Source organism: Octopus bimaculoides, chromosome 30, assembly GCF_046866305.1.
Source record: "Octopus bimaculoides isolate indiv1 chromosome 30, ASM4686630v1, whole genome shotgun sequence".
NCBI classification, from domain to species: Eukaryota; Metazoa; Mollusca; class Cephalopoda; order Octopoda; family Octopodidae; genus Octopus; species Octopus bimaculoides.
The window spans coordinates 15,105,579-15,127,111 of NC_142957.1; the positions used below are offsets into that span (position 1 = coordinate 15,105,579).

The 21,533-nt window shown below is 41.8% G+C and overlaps 1 protein-coding gene across 6 annotated transcripts in view; it reads left to right on the plus strand.

Moving 5' to 3' along the window:
* Positions 1–21,533, plus strand: part of LOC106872908 (papilin) — a 147,947-nt gene that overhangs the window by 42,817 nt on the left and 83,597 nt on the right. For all 6 annotated transcript variants that reach the window (XM_089346501.1, XM_089346502.1, XM_089346503.1 and 3 more), the window contains exons 3-13: positions 5,755–5,905; positions 7,124–7,242; positions 8,877–8,928; positions 9,992–10,091; positions 10,546–10,679; positions 12,822–12,945; positions 14,416–14,496; positions 16,269–16,429; positions 18,368–18,878; positions 20,368–20,491; positions 20,971–21,172. In XM_089346501.1, coding sequence (XP_089202627.1) covers positions 5,819–5,905; positions 7,124–7,242; positions 8,877–8,928; positions 9,992–10,091; positions 10,546–10,679; positions 12,822–12,945; positions 14,416–14,496; positions 16,269–16,429; positions 18,368–18,878; positions 20,368–20,491; positions 20,971–21,172 — 1,695 coding nt within the window. In that variant the 5' untranslated portion in view covers positions 5,755–5,818. The remainder of the gene's footprint in view (positions 1–5,754; positions 5,906–7,123; positions 7,243–8,876; positions 8,929–9,991; positions 10,092–10,545; positions 10,680–12,821; positions 12,946–14,415; positions 14,497–16,268; positions 16,430–18,367; positions 18,879–20,367; positions 20,492–20,970; positions 21,173–21,533) is intronic.

The window sequence follows — 21,533 nt, forward strand, 5'->3', positions numbered from 1 at the left end:
GGGACTCCATGTGACCCTCAGGTTCTTTGAAGGGATTCTTTTCTTTTGCTCTGTGTATGAGTGTGGAAACATGAGTGACTTTGTAAGCATGAGTTTGTTGAGGTGAGTTAGAATGTGTGTGTTTGTATGTGTGTATATATACATGTGTGTATATATATATATATGTGTGTGTGTGTGTGTGTGTGTGTGTGTGTGTGTGTGTGTGTGTGTGTGTGTGTGTGTGTGCATGTTTGTGTATATATGTATATATATAGATGATAGAGAGATAAATAGTTATAGATATAGATATCTATTGACCTATGTATATATGTGTGTATGTGTTTCCCTGTTGAGTGGGAACTATGTCAGGTATGTAGGTGAAAAGACACAGTTGGGTAGTCATAGAACCAATTACAAGGGTATTCATACGGGTATGGACAGATGTAGGACTGCTAGTTCCCAGCACATCCCTTATATGCCACCCCTACATTTTCATCCCTTATATACCACCTCTCCACCTCCCACTCTTACTCTAATATCACCATAGAAAATGTCCTTCTAGTAAGACACCTGTTTGAGTTTGGGTGGTGGGGTGCACAGGTGTATAGACATGGCTGAGTGGTTACGATGATGTTTGTTAGACATGCATGGCTGTACATGTTCAATCCCATCTTGTACTGCTATGGTCAAGTGTCTTTCATTTTGGCCTGAAGCTGGAAGATTCTTAACATCATTTTTGTTTTCCATTTTCTTTTTACTTTTATATTCTTTTCTGGTTTGTTAGTCATTTTGCACAGCTAAAAGTCAGACACATTATTTCTGATTTTATTCCAAAGCTTTTGAGCCACAGCTCTCTGTCTGACTCACTTTCTTGGGTCTTGTAGGACGTATTAGCCCTGGAGTGGTTTCTCTCTCTTTTAAATTTTATGTGTATATGTCATTAGATATATATTTGTATGCCTGTTTCTGTGTGGTGATGTCTGTAAGCATGTGTGTGTGTGTGTGTGTGTGTGTGTGTTTGTGTCTGTATTTGTCTGACCTCTACTTGACAACTAGTGTTGATGTCTTTTCATGTTTCTCTCATTGGCTCACACATACATACATATATAAGACAGTAGGGTGTGATTTGAGGGAGATTTGGCTGCTATTTCTACCAGGCCTAGCTACCATGTAGAGGTGTCCCTCGTTGGCTCATACATACATATAGACATACATAAGACAGTAGGGTGTGATTTGAGGGAGATTTGGCTGCTATTTCTACCAGGCCTAGCTCCCATGTAGAGGTCTCCCTCATTGGCTCATACATACATAAGAGGGAGATTTGGCTGCTATTTCTACCAGGCCTAGCTACCATGTAGAGGTGTCCCTCGTTGGCTCATACATACATATAGACATACATAAGACAGTAGGGTGTGATTTGAGGGAGATTTGACTGCTATTTCTACCAGGCCTAGCTACCATGTAGAGGTGTCCCTCGTTGGCTCATGCATACATATAGACATACATAAGACAGTAGGGTGTGATTTGAGGGAGATTTGGCTGCTATTTCTACCAGGCCTAGCTACCATGTAGAGGTGTCCCTCGTTGGCTCATACATACATAACAGGGAGATTTAGCTGCTATTTCTACCAGGTCTAGCTACCATGTAGAGGTGTCCCTCATTGGCTCATACATACATATAGACATACATAAGACAGTAGGGTGTGATTTGAGGGAGATTTGGCTGCTATTTCTACCAGGCCTAGCTACCATGTAGAGGTGTCCCTCGTTGGCTCATACATACATATTGACATACATAAGACAGTAGGGTGTGATTTGAGAGAGATTTGGCTGCTATTTCTACCAGGCCTAGCTACCATGTAGAAGTGTCCCTCGTTGGTTCATACATACATATAGACATACATAAGACAGTAGGGTGTGATTTGAGGGAGATTTGGCTGCTATTTCTACCAGGCCTAGCTACCATGTAGAGGTGTCCCTCATTGGCTCATACATACATATATACATATATAAGACAGTAGGGTGTGATTTGAGGGAGATTTGGCTGCTATTTCTACCAGGCCTAGCTCCCATGTAGAGGTCTCCCTCATTGGCTCATACATACATAAGAGGGAGATTTGGCTGCTATTTCTACCAGGCCTAGCTACCATGTAGAGGTGTCCCTCGTTGGCTCATGCATACATATAGACATACATAAGACAGTAGGGTGTGATTTGAGGGAGATTTGGCCACCATTTTCACCCAATCAACCACTAGATTGAGTTTTCCCCTCTTAACTAGTCTTTTTTTTTTCTTTCAGTGGGGTCAAGATTCGCTTGACCTTTCGATGGCACCCTTGCAATAATGACCTAACAACTCCAGTCCTTCCTTTCCCCCCCCCCCCGCACTTAACTGTCGCTACTCTCACCCATGACTAACATCACCTTCAACTCTCCAATTGTCTCATTCACTTCTGTCATGTCCAGTCATAGGCCGGTGACGAGCAGAGAGCAGACAAATCTCTCTCAAATCACGCATTTCTGTCTCAAGTACGTATGCGTGTACATACATATATACATAGATACATACACATACATACATATATATATATATATATATGGGAGAATGTACGAAAAAACAACAACAGACGAGGACAGGTGGTGTAAACAACAAAAGGATGTATTAGTATGACGCTCGGGAATACGGAAAGTCTTTAACGTTTCGAGCTACGCTCTTCAACAGAAAGAATACGGAGACAAGGAGAAAGACACGGAGAAAAAAAATTGAATAGTGTTCAGTCAACGGTCAATCATACATACATACATATTTGCACTTTTGATGCGAATGGTTTTGTGGAGCGGTGTCAAGTTTTACAATTCTTATTTCTTTATTGCCCACAAGGGACTAAACATAGAGGGGGACAAACAAGAACAGACGAACGGATTAAGTCGATTACATCGACCCCAGTGCGTAACTGGTACTTATTTAATCGACCCCCGAAAGGATGAAAGGCACAGTCGACCTCGGCGGAATTTGAACTCAAAACATAACGGCTGACGAAATACCGCTAAGCATTTCGCCCGGCGTGCTAACGGTTCAAATCACGCATTTCTGTCTCAAGTACGTATGCGTGTACATACATATATACATAAATACATACACATACATACATACATATACATATATACATACATGCATACATACATACATACATGTTTGCACTTTTGATGCGAATGGTTTTGTGGAGCGGTGTCAAGTTTTACAATTCTGTAAATATTAATAACAGTATTTTTATATAAGTTTAAAGCTTATAGTGATCACCGTGCAAACGACTCTAAGGTGGCTGGCTGGCACAATTGTTAGCACGCTGGACGAAATGCTTAGTGGTATTTCAGCTGTTGCTGCGTTCTGAGTTCAGATTCTGCTGAGGTCGACTTTGCCTTTCACCCTTTTAGGGTCGATAAACTAAGTACCAGTTGCATACTGGAGTTGATCTAATCGATTGGCTTCTTCCCCCAAAATTTCAGGCTTTGAGCCTAGAGTAGAAAGATTATTATTATTATTATCACTACTACTACTACTACTACTACTAAGGGGGGGTGGGGGGTGGAGCTGGCAGAATTGTTAGCACGTTGGAGGAAATGCTTAGCGGCATTTCGCCTGTCGCTATGTTCTGAGTTCAAATTCTGCCGAGGTCGACTTTGCCTTTCATCTTTTTGGGGGTTGATAAATTAAGTACCAGTTGAGTACTGGGGTCGATGTGATCGACTAGTCTCTTCCCCCAATATTATTATTATTATTATTATTAAGGTGGGGAGCTGGCAGAATCATTAGTGTACCGGAGGAAATGCTTAGTGGCATTTTTCCTGTCGCTACGTTCTGAGTTCAAATTCTGCCGAGGTTGACTTTGCCTTTCATCTTTTTGGGGGTTGATAAATTAAGTACCAGTTGAGTACTGGGGTCGATGTGATCGGCTAGTCTCTTCCCCCAATATTATTATTATTATTATTATTATTATTATTATTATTATTATTATTATTAAGGTGGGGAGCTGGCAGGATCATTAGTGTACTGGAGGAAATGCTTAGTGGCATTTTTCCTGTCGCTACGTTCTGAGTTCAAATTCCACCAAGGTTGACTTTCATTCTTACTGGGGTCAATAAAATAAGTACCAGTTAAACACTGGGGTTGATGTAATCAATTAGCTCCCACCCTCAGAATTACAGGCCTTGTACCAACAATAGAAGAGATTATTATTACCTCTGTCTTAGCAAAGGCGGAGGTATTGTTTTCAGTTGAGTTTGTTTGTTTGTTTGTCCGTGGACAAGATATCTCAAGAACTACTGGATGGATTCAAATGAAACTTTCAGGGATGTTTGGCCTTGAGATTGGCACGAACTGATTAGATTTTGGAATCGATCTGATACCAAACAATGATTCTTAATTATTTTTCCTGTATTTTTACTTAATTTCTGAAAGCGGTCAAGTTCATTTTTAGTATTCTCATTTGTGAGAGCAGTCGAGTTTATTTCAGATATTCTCATTTCAAAAAATCATCTCTGGCTAATCGTTGAGAGGGCGTTGGTGTTGCCTTGGCAAAGGTTTGCGCTCCCTGAGTGCTCTTGTTATTACCTCCACCTTAGCAAAGGCGGAAGTATTGTTTTCAGTTGTGTTTGTTTATTTGTTTGTTTGTCCGTGGACAAGATATCTCAAGAACTACTGGATGGATTTGGATGAAACTTTCAGAAATGTTTGGCCTCATGACTGGCACTAACTGATTAGATTTTGGACAAGGATTCTGGATTATTTTTCCTGTTTTTTTTACTTAATTTTTGAGAGCTGTCAGGTTCATTTTTAGTATTCGCGTTTGTGAGAGCAGTCGAGTTTATTTCAGATATTCTCATTTCAAAAAATCATCTCTGGCTAATCGTTGAGAGGGCGTTGGTGTTGCCTTGGCAAAGGTTTGCGCTCCCTGAGTGCTCTTGTTATTACCTCCACCTTAGCAAAGGCGGAAGTATTGTTTTCAGTTATGTTTGTTTGTTTGTTTGTTTGTCCGTGGACAAGATATCTCAAGAACTACTGGATGGATTTGGATGAAACTTTCAGAAATGTTTGGCCTCATGACTGGCACTAACTGATTAGATTTTGGACAAGGATTCTGGATTATTTTTCCTGTTTTTTTTACTTAATTTTTGAGAGCTGTCAGGTTCATTTTTAGTATTCGCGTTTGTGAGAGCAGTCGAGTTTATTTCAGATATTCTCATTTCAAAAAATCATCTCTGGCTAATTGTTGAGAGGGCGTTGGTGTTGCCTTGGCAAAGGTTTGCGCTCCCTGAGTGCTCTTGTTATTACCTCCACCTTAGCAAAGGCGGAAGTATTGTTTTCAGTTGTGTTTGTTTGTTTGTTTGTTTGTCCGTGGACAAGATATCTCAAGAACTACTGGATGGATTTGGATGAAACTTTCAGAAATGTTTGGCCTCATGACTGGCACTAACTGATTAGATTTTGGACAAGGATTCTGGATTATTTTTCCTGTTTTTTTTACTTAATTTTTGAGAGCTGTCAGGTTCATTTTTAGTATTCGCGTTTGTGAGAGCAGTCGAGTTTATTTCAGATATTCTCATTTCAAAAAATCATCTCTGGCTAATTGTTGAGAGGGCGTTGGTGTTGCCTTGGTAATGGTTTGCACCGAGTGCTCTTGCTTTTATTGCTATTACTATCATTTTTGTTGTTATTGTTGTTTGTTGTTGTAGCCATTGTTGTTTATGTTTTTGTTTGTTTTTTTTCATATTTCAGGTTCAGCAAAGTCCAATGAGCACCGGTTGTTAAAGTCAAGAAGAGACAACTAATTTCTGTTGCCATGATGACAGCAAAGGTACCACAAAGTGGTACCTGGCTGCCCTGGTCGACCGCCTGTATCCTGGTCCTTGCTTCCCTATTGCCACAGGTAAAATATAAATATACTACCTGTATGTGTTTTTGCATGTTTGTGCATGTATGTGTGTGTGAATATATATATATATATATATATATATATATATATATATATATATATATATATATATATATACTCTTTTACTCTTTTACTCTTTTACTTGTTTCAGTCATTTGACTGTGGCCATGCTAGAGCACCGCCTTTAGTCGAGCAAATCGACCCAGGACTTATTCTTTGGAAGCCTAGTACTTATTCTATCGGTCTCTTTTGCCGAGCCGCTAAGTTATGGGGACGTAAACACACCAGCATCGGTTGTCAAGCGATATTGGGGGGACAAACACAGACACACAAACATATATACACACATACATATATATATATATATATACATATATACGACGGGCTTCTTTCAGTTTCCGTCTACCAAATCCACTCACAAAGCTTTGGTCGGCCCGAGGCTATAGTAGAAGACACTTGCCCAAGGTGCCACGCAGTTGGACTGAACCCGGAACCATGTGGTTGGTAAGCAAGCTACTTACCACACAGCCACTCCTACGCCTATATATATATCATCATCATTCGTTCATCATCATCGTTTAACGTCCACTTTCCATGCTACCATGGGTTGGACGATTTGACTGAGGACTGGTGGGCCAGGTGGCTACACCAGGCTCCAATCTGATTTGGCAGAGTTTCTACAGCTGGATGCCCTTACTAATGCCAACCACTCTGAGAGTGCAGTGGGTGCTTTTACGTGCCACCGGCACGAAGGCCAGTCAGGCGGTACTGGCAACGGCCACGCTCAAAATGGTGTATTTTATATGCCACCCGCACAAGAGCCAGTCCAGGGGCACTGGCAACGATCTGTGCATACACACACACACACACACACACACACACACACACACATATATACATATCATCATCATCGTTTAACTTCTGCCTTCCACGTTATATCTTTATGGTTGTATGTGGTTGTATATATATATATATATGTATGTATGTATGTATGTATATATATGGATACATGCTTATGTGACTGATTATTTTTAGACTAACATTGTAGGATTGGTGTGAGAGGTCAGATCTGGTTTCTTATTTTCAATCTTTGTCTCTTTTTCTCTTTCTCTCTTTTTATTTCTCTGCCTCATGCTTCATTAAAACCTGGAAATGTAATGAAACTTAACGAACACAATGAAACTTAAATTAAAAAACCGAACCAAACCGAAGCTTCATGGACAACCCACGAATGAGACGAATTCAAATTGGAACTCTTGGACTGACGGTGTCTGCTCTCGGACTTGTGGAGGAGGTGTGGTAAAGTCTACAAGAACGTGTGTGGACAGAAGGTGAGTGAACACTCCTGCTTGTCATGTGGTTAAGGAGGAGGAATTTCAACCATGTTTCGTGGTCTGCTACCACAACAAGCTCCTTTATAGGATCCAGTTAGCTCAAGACATCATCAGGAGGAACCACTTCCGGTTTCGTCCCCTACTCCTCTACCGTTTTGACGTGGCGGGGCCCCTCCTTTCGGCGGTGTCTTCGGCTCTGGTGTTGGGTGCATGTCTTCTTTCACTGTTTGTGACAGTTCTAATTCAACTGTGGAATGTCCCTCGCTATGCTTATTTTCCAGGAGGTTCTGGCCACATGTCTTACAGTTTATCAACCCGCGTTGTTGAATTACTTTCTTCAGACATACCTTCCCTTGGTGGATTAGGATCCAGTTAGCTCAAGACATCATCAGGAGGAACCTCTACCGTTTTGACGTGGCGGGGCCCCCCCTTTTCGGAGGTGTCTTCAGCTCTGATGTTGGGTGCATGTCTTCTTTCTTCTATTCCCTGGCCTCTTCGATGCAGCATCAACGGGTGTCAGCGTCCGACTGATCGTCATGTCAAGTTCCCCTTTTTATATCTGCTGCTAGGCTCCAGCAGACAGCCCCCAGCTAGTTGTCACGTGACACTGTCTAAATTTCCCGCTGCTAGGGTCCAGTAGGCAGCACCAGCAAGTTGTCACATGACACTGTCTAAACTTCCCGCTGCTAGGCTCCAGCAAGTAGCCCCAGCAAGTTGTCACATGACACTGTCTAATATCAGAGGGGAGGGGGTTACAATTTTATAATCTTTTTTTTAAAATTTAATTTTTTTAATATTTTATATCTACACACAAAAAACATGCACATACATGTGTATATGTGTATAAACACACACACACACACACACACACACATGCATAAATGCATAAATATGCACATATATGTATATATATGAATATACTTATATACATACGCATATTTGTATGCATATAAGCATATGCACACATATGCATACACACTTGTGCCTCGGAGGGTAACTTTTTAGGTGCAATCCCATGGGCATCCATGACCGAAGGGGTCTCCTCCTCTCACACACACACACAGACACACATACACACACACAGACAGACACACATACACACACACAGACACACATACACACACAGACACACATACACACACACAGACAGACACACACACACACACAGACACACATACACACACACACACCGACACACATACACCCACACACAGACACACACACAGACACACACAGACACACACAGACACACATACACACACACAGACACACATACACACACACAGACACACATACACACACACAGACACACATACACACACACAGACACACATACACACACACAGACACACATGCACACACACAGACACACACACACACACACGATGGGCTTCTTTCAGTTTCTGCCTACCAAATCCACTCAAGGCTTTGGTTAGCTCGAGGCTATAGTAGAAGACACTAGCCCAAGGTGCCACGCAGTGGGACTGAACCTGGAACCACGTGGTTGGGAAGGAAGCTTCTTATCACACAGTCACACCTCACACATTGGATGAATGACAGAAAGCAAGACATTTTGTAGTTCCTTCATAAACGATAACGTTTTTCTTTTGTTTTCTTTCTCTTTCTATCAGCAATAAAGGTTGCCTTGGAAACAAAGTGAAGTACACATCTTGCAATACCCAGGTGAGTCTTGACCATGTTGATGTTGTTGCTGCTGCTGCTGCTGTTGATGCTGTTGTTGATGTTGTCATTGTTGTTGTTGCTGTAATGTCATTGCTTAACCCCGGGTCAACCGTAACCATCCACACCTGTGATCAAACGCATTCCAACCATGGCCACCCAGTCTTTCTCCCATCTACAGTGAGGGCTCATGACCTCATTACCTTTCATAAGACAGTAAAAATGAGTGGGAGGAAGAGATTTGGCTACTATTTCTAGCATGCCAAGTGACCCACATAAAGGCTTCTCCTTTCAGTTGGTTTAGGTGTTGCCGGTGGTGGTGTTAGCGCTGGTATTACTTGTGCTACTGGTGGTGGTGGTGTTAGTGTTGTTGCTGGTGATGTTAAACCAGGTGACATGTATTATGTCTACCACCCAGGGACAAGTACAGTTCACTTGGCTACCTCCTTCCATCCTACAATCTGCTTGTATTCCACAGTTCCTCTCTGCCCCACAATTCCCTTCTCTCCCACAAGTCCCCTCTATCCCACAGTTTCCCTCTGCCCCACAATCCCCTCTATCCCACAATCCCCTCTATCCCACAATTCCCTTCTATCCCACAATTTCCTTCTATCCTACAATCCACTTCTATTCTACAGTTCCCCTCTGCCCCACAATTTCCATCTATCCCACAATTCCCCTTCAATCCCACAATTCCCTCTCTATCCCAGTTTCCCTCTACCCCACAATTCTCTTCTACCCCACAATTTCTCTCTATCCCACAGTTCCCACTCTGTCCCACAATCCCCTTCTATTCCACAATTCCTTTCTATCCTACGATACCCCCTCTATCCCACATTTCCCTCTTCTACCCCCTCATTACTCCTTACCTACCCCTCATTTCCCCCCTCAACATCGCATGCTCCCCCCCAACTTGTCATTACAACCTCTACCTCTCTCCACCCACTACTTCATACCTCACAATCTAGTTAAGATGGATGAGTGGCCTGTACCCTACCAATCCCTTGTCTGTTGCATCCCTCATACCAGTAACCATGGTTACTTATTGTTTCCATTATATTTTCAGGATTGTCCAGATGACACCGATTTCCGGTCAATCCAGTGTGCTGACTTCAATCAAAAGCCTATCAAAGACGTTTACTACGAATGGGTCCCATATCTTGGCGGTGAGTACACAGGTTTAATCTTAGATGGAAGAGAATGAAAATAGAAAATAATAATAATAGTAATAATAATAATAATAATAATAATAATGATAATATCAATGCAGTGGGACTGGACCCACTGCATGGCACCTTGGGCACGTGTCTTCTACTTTAGCCTCGGACAGACCTAAATCTTGTGAGTGAATTTGTTGACAGAAACTGAAAGAAGCCTATCGTATAAGTGTGTGTGTGTGTGTGTTTTTGTGTCTGTGTTTGTTCCCCCAACATCACTTGACAACCAATGTTGGTGTGTCTACGTCCCCGTAACTTAGACACCTGACTATAATAATGACTATCATAGATCAAAGTGAGTGAAACATAATGTAGATGTATATACTAACTATTTTTCTTCTTGTCACCCCAACATTTTTTTAAAACCATTTCGTAATGTGTCTGTCTGTCTGTCCCTTTGTAGATGATGCTGACAGATGTGCCTTGGTGTGTTCAGCTGTGAACGGAACCTTGCGCCAAACCATGAAGGACAAGGTCGTGGATGGCACACCGTGTAATGCACATGGCACAGAGGTGTGTGTGGATGGCACATGTAAGGTAAGAAACCCAGAGACACGACTCTCTTTTTCTTTCTTCCATTTCCTTCCCTTTTTTTTAAGTGGTTTCATCTCAAGTATGACAGTGGTTCAGTGGTTAGGGATTGAGGTTATGAAACCAAGTGATCAAGGTTCCAATTCTTTTCTACTCCAGGCACAAGGCCCGAAATTTTTTGGGGAAGGGGGCCAGTCGATTAGATCGACCCCAGTATGCAACTGGTACTTAATTTATCAACCCCGAAAGGATGAAAGGCAAAGTCGACCTCTACAGAATTTGAACTCAGAATATAACGGTAGACAAAATACTGCTAAGCATTTCGTCCGGTGTGCTAACATTTCTGCCAGCTCGCTGCTTTTCAATTCTTATATTAATCTCATCTAGTTCATGCTTCTATTTAGATATTTGCGAGGATTATTTTGCAAACCTATGTTAAATATTTGTGGAAATTGCTATTTTACTAAATTCTTTGTTATATTTAAAATTAATTGAAAGAAACACAGAGCATCTCAACAGAAATATGCTAACAAAAGGGTTAAAGTCACCATGATATTTTTAATCCTTTTGATACCAACCTGGCTGAAATCACCTCTGGCTCTGTAGTACAAACGTCTTGTTTTCATAAGTTCTGAATTAAAATCTTCCACCAAACCTTAGTCACAATTCATGTTCCTAACACTAGCTTAATGATAACTAAGTTATTTTACTAAATTCTTTGTTATATTTAAAATTAATTGAAAGAAACACAGAGCATCTCAACAGAAATTCAGTAACAAAAGGGTTAATGAAATTGTAGTGACACCTATAGCAGACGACTGTTATATGGTCAATGTCCGGAGTTTTATCCACGCATGCGCAGGGACTAGTTCCAGAAGGAATACAGGAAGAGTCTCATGCGCATGCGTAGAGTTCGACACCCAGCTTTGGCGCCTTTTCTCACTCTCTTCGTTCGCTGATCTCCGTCGAGCCTAGACGTCCCACCGAGCTCTCTCCAACATTCCAGCACTAGAGCTACACAAATAACCACAAACTTCATTAAATGGCGTCTCAGTAACCAAAGGCGATGAGCAACCGAATTCCCTCCAAGCATGAGCCGAATTCCACTGTAAATAAATATTGTTGTGTTGTTCAGAATCTGCGTTCCGTTGTTTCTTCAAGAAATTTAATGTACGGAAGCGGAGTACACCTAATGGTGTATAACCACTTCCCTACAAAATTATATCAGATTTTGGTACATCATCAGTCATTGATAACACAGTGTCCCCCCTACACATTTACGTGGACTGGTGCCCTCTATGTTGAATTATTAAATAAATAGGCGCAGGAGTGGCTGTGTGGTAAGAAGCTTGCTTACCAACCACATGGTTCTGGGTTCAATCCCACTGCGTGGCACCTTGGGCAAGTGTCTTCTACTATAGCCTCGGGCCGACCAAAGCCTTGTGAGTGGATTTGGTAGACGGAAACTGAAAGAAGCCTGTCGTATATATGTATATATATATATATATATATATATATATATATATATATGTGTGTGTATATGTTTCTGTGTCTGTGTTTGTCCCCCCACAGCATCGCTTGACAACCGATGGTGGTGTGCTTAGGTCCCCGTAACTTAGCGGTTCGGCAAAAGAGACCGATAGAATAAGTACTAGGCATCCAAAGAATAAGTCCTGGGGTCGATTTGCTCGACTAAAGGCGGTGCTCCAGCATGGCCGCAGTCAAATGACTGAAACAAATAAAAGAGTAAAGGAGTAAATAAGATGAGGACTTCCACAATGGAATCATATCAGGCCTTGCTACCTCATCGGTGATATTTACTGCTCAGTGATATAACACTGTTCACACAATGTCCTACTTACTCTCTTGTGCCCCCTGCTGCTCCAAGATCCCCTTACTGCTTAGAAACAGGGTAACTGGGGTACCTTGCAGCACCCAGTTACCAGGAAGGTGGCTTTGTAGTTTTGAGTCGTAAAGAAGCTGTGTACCAGTAGAAGGAGAGTAACACCTTTGGTTCCACTTGTATCCCCTACAAGGAGGGTTAGCTGGTGACAGTAGCTGAGGGAAGCAGTTTTTCTTGCACCTTGTACCCGTTCTTCTTCTTCTTCTTCTTCTTGCCATTTCATTTGTTCTTTTTCTTTTTTTCAGAGCGTTGGCTGTGATCGAGTACTAGGGTCTTCCAAAGTAGAGGATGCTTGCAGGATCTGTGGAGGTGCAGGAAAGCACTGCAAGACAGTCAAGAAGTCTGTGGAAACCACTAAACTCAAGAACGGTCAGTGTTCTTCACTTCCTGAAGCTGTGTATGTGTGGGTGTGGATAGGAGGGGGTACATATAGATCTGCATCAGGGAGTGTATATATCAGATTCACACACTTATTGCAGCAGCAGTCCTTCAGTTTTTCTAAGCCCTATAAAAGAACTTGGAAGGTTGGGTCCTCCAACCAGGCTTTTTGTGACACCCTTAAAGCTAGGAACTTTTCAGCACCTCATCCTAAATATGTATATATATATATATATATATATATATATATATATATATGCATGTATACAAATATTTGTGTACATGTGCATATTTACATCTGTTCATGTATATGCATATATGAGTATTTATATATATATATATATATATATATATATATATATATATATGTATATATATATATATATGTGTGTGTGTACATGTATTTATGTGTATATGTGTGTATGCATGTATGAGTGTGTGTGTGTGTGAGAGCTTGTTTTTCTTTGAGATTTGTCTAAGCTCTTCTTAATGAGTTCAAGCTGGCTGCCAACAAAGCAACAAGACTTTTTTTGCGTCAAGAGAGTTCCCAGGCTTTGTAAATATGTGGTTCGTTTAGTCTGTGCATAAATGTAGGTGTATGCACCTGCATTTATGCATTTTGTGTGAGCATGTCTCTTCAGTGCTTAGGTGTGGGCGGGCTTCATTAGTTTTTTACACGTATACTCTTTTACTCTTTTACTTGTTTCAGTCATTTGACTGCGACCACACTGGAGCACCACCCTTAGTCGAGCAAATCGACTCCAGGACTTATTCTTTGTAAGCCTGGTACTTATTTTATCGGTCTCTTTTGCCGAAGCGCTAAGTTACGGGGACGTAAACACACCATCATTGGTTGTCAAGCGATGGTGGGGGAACAAACACAGACACACAAACACACACACACACGCATATATATATATATATATATATATATATACACACACATATATACGACGGGCTTTTTTCAGTTTCCGTCTACCAAATCCACTCACAAAGCTTTGGTTGGCCCGAGGCTATAGTAGAAGACACTTGCCCAAGGTGCCACGCAATGGGACTGAACCCGGAACCATGTGGTTGGTAAGCAAGCTACTTACCACGCAGCCACTCCTGCGTATATGCGGATGTATCTATGTTCAAATGCACGTGTAAATGCAAGACCTAGAAAACCTATCACATGCATAACCAACTTGAAATCTTGGGGTTAGTAGCCCGCGCTCTTAACCACTACGCCATATGCCCATAGGCACACTTGTCATAACCAGTGGCGCCGCCATTTACTCATGTCTGAGTATTAAATCTATAGCATGTGAGTGAGCCTCTTCATCTTGATATGTGTGAAGGATGCTTTAGGTGGCTGTTTAGGCCAAGGGCTGTATAGAAGAGCCGAGAGCATTTATTGCAGCATAGGGTTGGCAGGGGACGAGGATATCTCATAATAGTTTCAAACTTTCTATTTTTTAGGTTACAATGATTTCCTGGTTATTCCGAGGGGTGCCACCAATATTCTGGTGAAAAATCGAAAGGATTCTGAGAACCATTTTGGTAAGTATCACTCAACTTAATCGCGAAAGATACATAATATTGATATTTGTAATGCTTTTTTGTGATTCACTTGTCACTACATCAGTTAAAGTCCATCCTTGAGTCATATAATATATAACCCCAGGATTTTGGTCAGCGCAAGGCTATAATTGAAGACTAGGTGCCACATAGTGGAACTGAACCCAAAACCATGTGTTTCGGAAATGAACTTAACCATACAACCGTGCCTCCCCCATACACACACACACACACGCCGGGCGAAATGCTTGGCGGTGTTTTGTCTGCCGTTACGTTCTGAGTTCAAATTCCGCCGAGGTCGACTTTGCTTTCATCCTTTCGGGGTCGATTAAATAAGTACCAGTTACGCACTGGGGTCGATGTAATCGACTTAATCCGTTCGTCTGTTCTTGTTTGTTCCCTCTATGTTTAGCCCCTTGTGGGCAATAACGAAATAGGTATTTCGTCTGCCGCTACGTTCTGAGTTCAAATTCCGCCGAGGTCGACTTTGCCTTTTATCCTTTCGGGGTCGATTAAATAAGTACCAGTTACGCACTGGGGTCGATATAATCGACTTAATCCGTTTGTCTGTCTTTGTTTGTCCCCTATGTGTGTAGCCCCCTTGTGGGTAGTAAAGAAATAACACACACACATACATATATGACGTATGTAAGCATGGAAAAGTGGACAGGTGCAGGCATAGCTGAGTGGTAATAAGCTCACTTCCCAACCCCATGGCGAGCAGTGTAAGCAGGGCCACTCTACTAAGCAATCATCATCATCATCATCATCGTTTAACGTCCGCTTTCCATGCTAGCATGGGTTGGACGATTTGACTGAGGACTGGTGAAACCAGATGGCAACACCAGGCTCCAATCTGATTTGGCAGAGTTTCTACAGCTGGATGCCCTTCCTAACGCCAACCACTCAGAGAGTGTAGTGGGTGCTTTTACGCGTCACCCGCACGAAAACGGCCACGCTTGAAATGGTGTCTTTTATGTGCCACCCGCACAAGAGCCAGTCCAGGGGCACTGGCAACGATCTCGCTCAAGCAACGTGCACCAAAAAAGAACAAAGAGCAGTGATCCAATTTCTCTGGTCGGAAGGTGTGTCAGGTGCTAAAATTCATTGGAGGGTTCCAGTTGATCCAATCAACGGAACAACCTGCTCGTGAAATTAACGTGCAAGTGGCTGAGCACTCCACAGACACGTGTACCCTTAACGTAGTTCTCGGGGATATATTAGGTGTTTTCGCTCAATAAACACTAACAACGCCCGGTCTGGGAATCGAAACCGCGATCCTATGACCACGAGTCCGCTGCCCTAACCACTAGGCCATTGCGCCTCCACACATGACCACAGTAGTACCAAATATAAGCACGCATGTGCAGAAGCTAGCATGACAATAATAAATAAAGATATGTTATGATGAAAGTGTGAATAATTTTTGCCCCCCCCCCATATCATCATCATCATCATCATCATCATTGTATAATGTCTGCTTTCCATGCTGGCATGGGTTGGATGGTTTGACTGCAGACTGGCAAACCAGTGGGCTGCACCAGGCTGCAATCTGATCTGGCAGAGTTTCTACAGCTGGATGCCCTTCCTAATGCCAACCACTCCGAGAGAGTGTAGTGGGTGCTTTTTGCATGCCACTGGCACAGGAGCCAGTCAGAGGGTGCTGGCATCGACCATGTTCAAATGATGCTTTTTACGTGCACACACATGTCTATATACACACGAACCACATTACCGTTCTTACTATTTTACAGCTCTCAGAACTAACCGTGGAAAGTTTCTTCTCAATGCTAAATGGAAACTGGTGAATTACTCCAAATTCCACAGATATGGCACCACATTCTACTACATCAACGATGGTAAAACCCAACAGCTTTCTGCTGTAGGCCCCATCAGCACCAACCTCATTTTAGTGGTAAGTAGTGGCACTGTTTTGATCTTCATAACATTGTTGCTGTCGGTTGCACTGGGTTCAATTCCATTCTGGTTCTTAACATCTTAGGATTTTTTGTTGTTGTTTTGACTATAATTTGTACACACACACACACACACACACACACACACATTATTATTATTATTTAAAACAGTTTGGTTCGGTTCCATGCTACTTCAAATTTCACTGGCCCCTAATGAGAACCCAACACCTCTAAACTTCTGGAGTGCCCTTTTCTTTCATTTGTCCACTCACTTGTATATATATATATATATATATATATTGCTCCTTGTTTTTTTGGGGGGGCCTTAGATATACATAGATTTGATAAACTAGTCTGTAAATTAAAACTGACCCCATAAAACAGTGACAAGCAAAATCTACAATAAGTCTTTCTTCCTGATCCCTTAGCAGCTTCTAAGCCGAAGTGAGGGCAGCATATTCTCTGTCTATCTCCTTACCTTCTTGGAGGTTTTAGGTAAAATTATACTAATGTGTCCATCTGTTTTAATTTAATTAAATTTTATGTCTTTGTGCAGCTGAGGATTGCTCTGCATTTAAATTGATGAAATGGTTGCATTGTTCAATTAAATGGAGTTGCTTGATATGGAGTGACCTGAATAATAATAATAATAATAATAATAATAATAATAATAATAATAATAATAATAATAATAATAATAATAACAATAATAATAATGATAATAATAATAATAATAACAACATTGAAAAATACCTTAGGAATGAGAACCCAGGTTCGATTTTTCCCCAAGTCACCTGATAAAGGCTGGAGGGTATATCAGCCGAAACGTTGTGTTGATAACAAATAAAACAAGGACAAATATCTGTCAAATGTAAAATAATGGAAATAATGGAAAACAAATGTTAAACGATGATGTTAGTGATGATGATGAATAATCCTTTCTTTATTATTATTATTATTATTATTATTATTATTCATCGTTTAACGTCCGCTTTCCATGCTAGCATGGGTTGGACAATTTGATTGAGGACTAGTGAAACCAGATGGCTACACCAGGCTCCAATCTGATTTGGCAGAGTTTCTACAGCTGGATGCCCTTCCTAACGCCAACCACTCCGAGAGTGTAGTGGGTGCTTTTACGTGTCACCCGCACGAAGGCCAGTCAGGCGGTACTGGCAACAGCCACGCTCAATTATTATTATTATTATTATTATTATTATTATTATTATTATTATTATTATTATTATTATTATTATTTTATGTTTGACTTTTGCTTTGCATTTGTACAAGTTGGATCCAAGTCTCACCCAGAGACCTCAAGAGACAACAAGTTAGAAGTTCATGTAGGTGTTATGCCTAGGGTACCATATATTTGGATTTGTACAGTTTTGTTCAAGTGAATGTTTAAGAAACCATAAGAAAATTATGTGTTTGTTTTAAAATTTGAGATCACATAGACAGTATTTTACGTAGAATATGGGCAGTTCCCATGAGCACTATCTTTTGAACTTCAGCCATTTTGGGGTTTCCTGGTATCTGAGCTCGGTAGTAATCAGCCCGTTTCGCTGTCATTCCCAGGGCACCTATGACAATAGGTATTGTTTTCGTCTTCAGATTCCATTATTATTATTATTATTATTATCATTATTATTATCATTATTATTATTATTATTATTATCATCATCATCATCATCATCATCATCATCATCATCATCATCATCATCATCATCATTATTATTATTATTATTATTATTATTATTATTATTATCATAATTATTATTATCATTATTATTATTATTATTATTATTATTATCATTATTATTATCATTATTATTATCATTATCATTATCATTATTATTATTATTATTATTATTATTATTATTATTATTATCATTATTATTATTATTATTACTGATATTTTCTTTTTAACTTGCCAGCTTGTCGTGAAGGAGAAGACAGCAGACATTGAGTATGAATACTCAATTCAGAAGGAGGGTGAAACTAGCACCGTGCTCCTGCGGCACCTTGAGCCTGCGCCACCAGCGAAACAACAACCCAGCAGCGCCTTGAAGCAAAGCAACGACAGCCAGAGGGTGTACATCAGCAGCGAAATGGGCGGCCCCCGCGTCAGACTGCATCACCGCAAACCCAAGTTGACCGTCAGCCCACCACGCGACCAAGAACCCCTGATGTTGTTGACTGCGAAAGAAGCCGCACGTGGTAGTGCCGACGGTGTTGACGATGACGGTAGTGATGACGATGACACTGAAAGTGATTTTCCTGTCGATGCCGATGATGGTGATGATGATGATCACAAGGTAACCAACAGGAAGTTTGCATTTGTCCCGATTGACCCGAGGCTATCTGTGACAGACGATATGCAAGGATTAACGCAATACAAGTGGAATTATGGGGGATGGACAGAATGCTCAGTTTCCTGTGGAGCAGGTAAGGACAGTTTAACCCTAAGGCGGGGTGGGGGGCATTTGTCCTTCTATTGAGGCAGCACCGCAACCGTACCACGTTGCATCACAGCTCCATCACCACCACTACCACCACCACCACCACCACCACCACAACCACCACCACCACAACTACCATCCACCCCAACCACCACCACCACAACCACCACCACCACAACTACCACCATCACAACCACAACTACCACCACCACCATCACCACCACCACAACCACCACCACAACTACCACCATCACCACCACCACAACCACCACCACCACCACCCCAACCACAACCACAAATACCACCACCACAACCACCACCACAACTACCACCACCACAACCACCGCCACCACCATCACCACCACCACCACCACAACTACCTTCTGATGTGATGAGGTAGTCGAACTCCTTAATCGGTAGATTGTAATCTATTTATTATATGTGTACTATTGTTGTTGTTGTTTGTTCCTTCTCAGGCCACGCCTGACTCATAAGGGCCGGTTTCATTGGCGTATAGGTTCCCCACCTGGACGGGACGCCAGTCTGTCGCAGGTGAGCTGCGAGATGCAGGAGGAGGAAAGAGTGAGAGAAAGTCGTGGCAAAAGAGTCAGCAGAAGCTCACCATTACTTTCTGCCAGAGCTGCATGGAGCTTAGGTGTTTCGTTCATAAACACACACATCGCCCAGTCTGAGATATTCGAACCCACGATCCCTCGACCACGAGTCCGCTGCTCTAACTACTAGGCCATCTGCCTCCACTTATGTGTACTACTAGTTACCTCCACCTTAGCAAAGGCGGAGGTATTGTTTTTCAGTAGTGTTTGTTTGTTTGTCCATGGACAAGATATCTCAAGAACTGCTGGATAGATTCGGATGAAACTTTTAGGGATGTTTGACCTCATGACTGGCATGAACTTATTAGATTTTGGGATCAATCTGGTACCAGACAAGGATTCTGGATTATTTTTCCCATTGTTTTACGTAATTTTTGAGAGCAGTTAGGTTCATTTTTAGTATTCTCATTTGTGAGAGCAGTCGAGTTTATTTCAGATATTCTCATTTTAAAAATCATCTCTGGCTAATCGTTGAGAGGACGTTGGTGTTGCCTTGGCAGAGGTTTGCGCTCCCTGAGTGCTCTTGTTATTACCTCTGCCTTAGCAAAGGCGGAGGTATTGTTCTCAGTTGTATTTGTTTGTTTGTTTGTCCGTGGACAAGATATCTCAAGAACCATTGGATAGATTCAGATGAAACTGTCAGGGATGTTTGGCCTTGAGATTGGCACGAACTGATTAGATTTTGGAATCGATCTGATACCAGACAATGATTCTGGATTATTTTTCCTGTATTTTGACTTAATTTCTGAAAGCGGTCAAGTTCATTTTTAGTAGTATTCTCATTTGTGAGAGCAGTTGAGTTTATTTCAGATATTTTCATTTTAAAAATCATCTCTGGTTGTTACTTTACTTTGATTGCAGGTGTCCAGAGGCGTGTGGTAATGTGTTACGATATGTACGATAGGAAAAATGTCCCAGAGAGATGTGACCGTGCCACCAGACCCGCTTCCACCAAGTCCTGTCAAGTGAGCTGCAATATTAAAATGTAAGTAACACTGACACCTGGCACCTGTGCTAATTATTCCTAGCTTCGTTTATATCTTCCACCACCACTACCTTCACCATCACCAGCTGTTGATCACGCTGTCACCTTTCTTTTGGTTGTGACCATCACTATAGATTAGTGGTTTCCAAAACTTTTTAGGGATACTGACCCCTTGACATCCAGGGTTACAATCCTAGTGCCCCTACCACCACCACTACCACAACCCTCACCACTATCATTTCCAACACCACCGCCACCACCACCACCATTTGTTGCTCACACTGTCCCTTTCTCTTCGTGTGGTTGGTAAGCAAGCTACTTAACCACACAGCCACTCCTGCGCCTATATAATAGTAATAATAATTATCATGATTACAATAATGATGACGATGTTGATGATGACGATGATGATGATGATGATGATGATGATGATGATGATGGTTACTTATGTCTTTCTTTTCTCTTTATGCTGTGTTCAGTCGCTGGGTTGAAACTGGATGGACAGAATGTAGCGAAACCTGTGACGGGGGTCAGATGGCCTCTATTGTGAAGTGCATGGAGCGATCAGGGGACAGGGAGAGGCAGGTTGGAGATAACCTGTGTATAGAGCAGGAGGGAGCAGCCCGTCGCCTGACGAAGAAATGTAACGAACAGCCCTGTGAGAGGAATCCAAGGCCAGAGGTTTGTACTGCTTCGTGTCACAGTCCCATCTGTGTGTGTGTGTGTCTGTGTGTGTGTGTGTGTGTGTGTGTGTGTGTATCTGATGGGATTGCAATGTCCCAGATTTGTAATCCTTGCTGCTACTCCATTTGTGTAAGTATGTGTATATACAATGTGCATTCAAAAGGTATCCGATTTTATTAAGTAACTAGCTCAAAAGCCCGTGGAGGCGCAATGGCCCAGTGGTTAGGGCAGCAGACTCATGGTCATAGGATCGCGGTTTCGATTCCCAGACCGGGCGTTGTGAGTGTTTATTGAGCGAAAACACCTAAGGCTCCACGAGGCTCCGGCAGGGGTTGGTGGCGAACCCTGCTGTACTCTT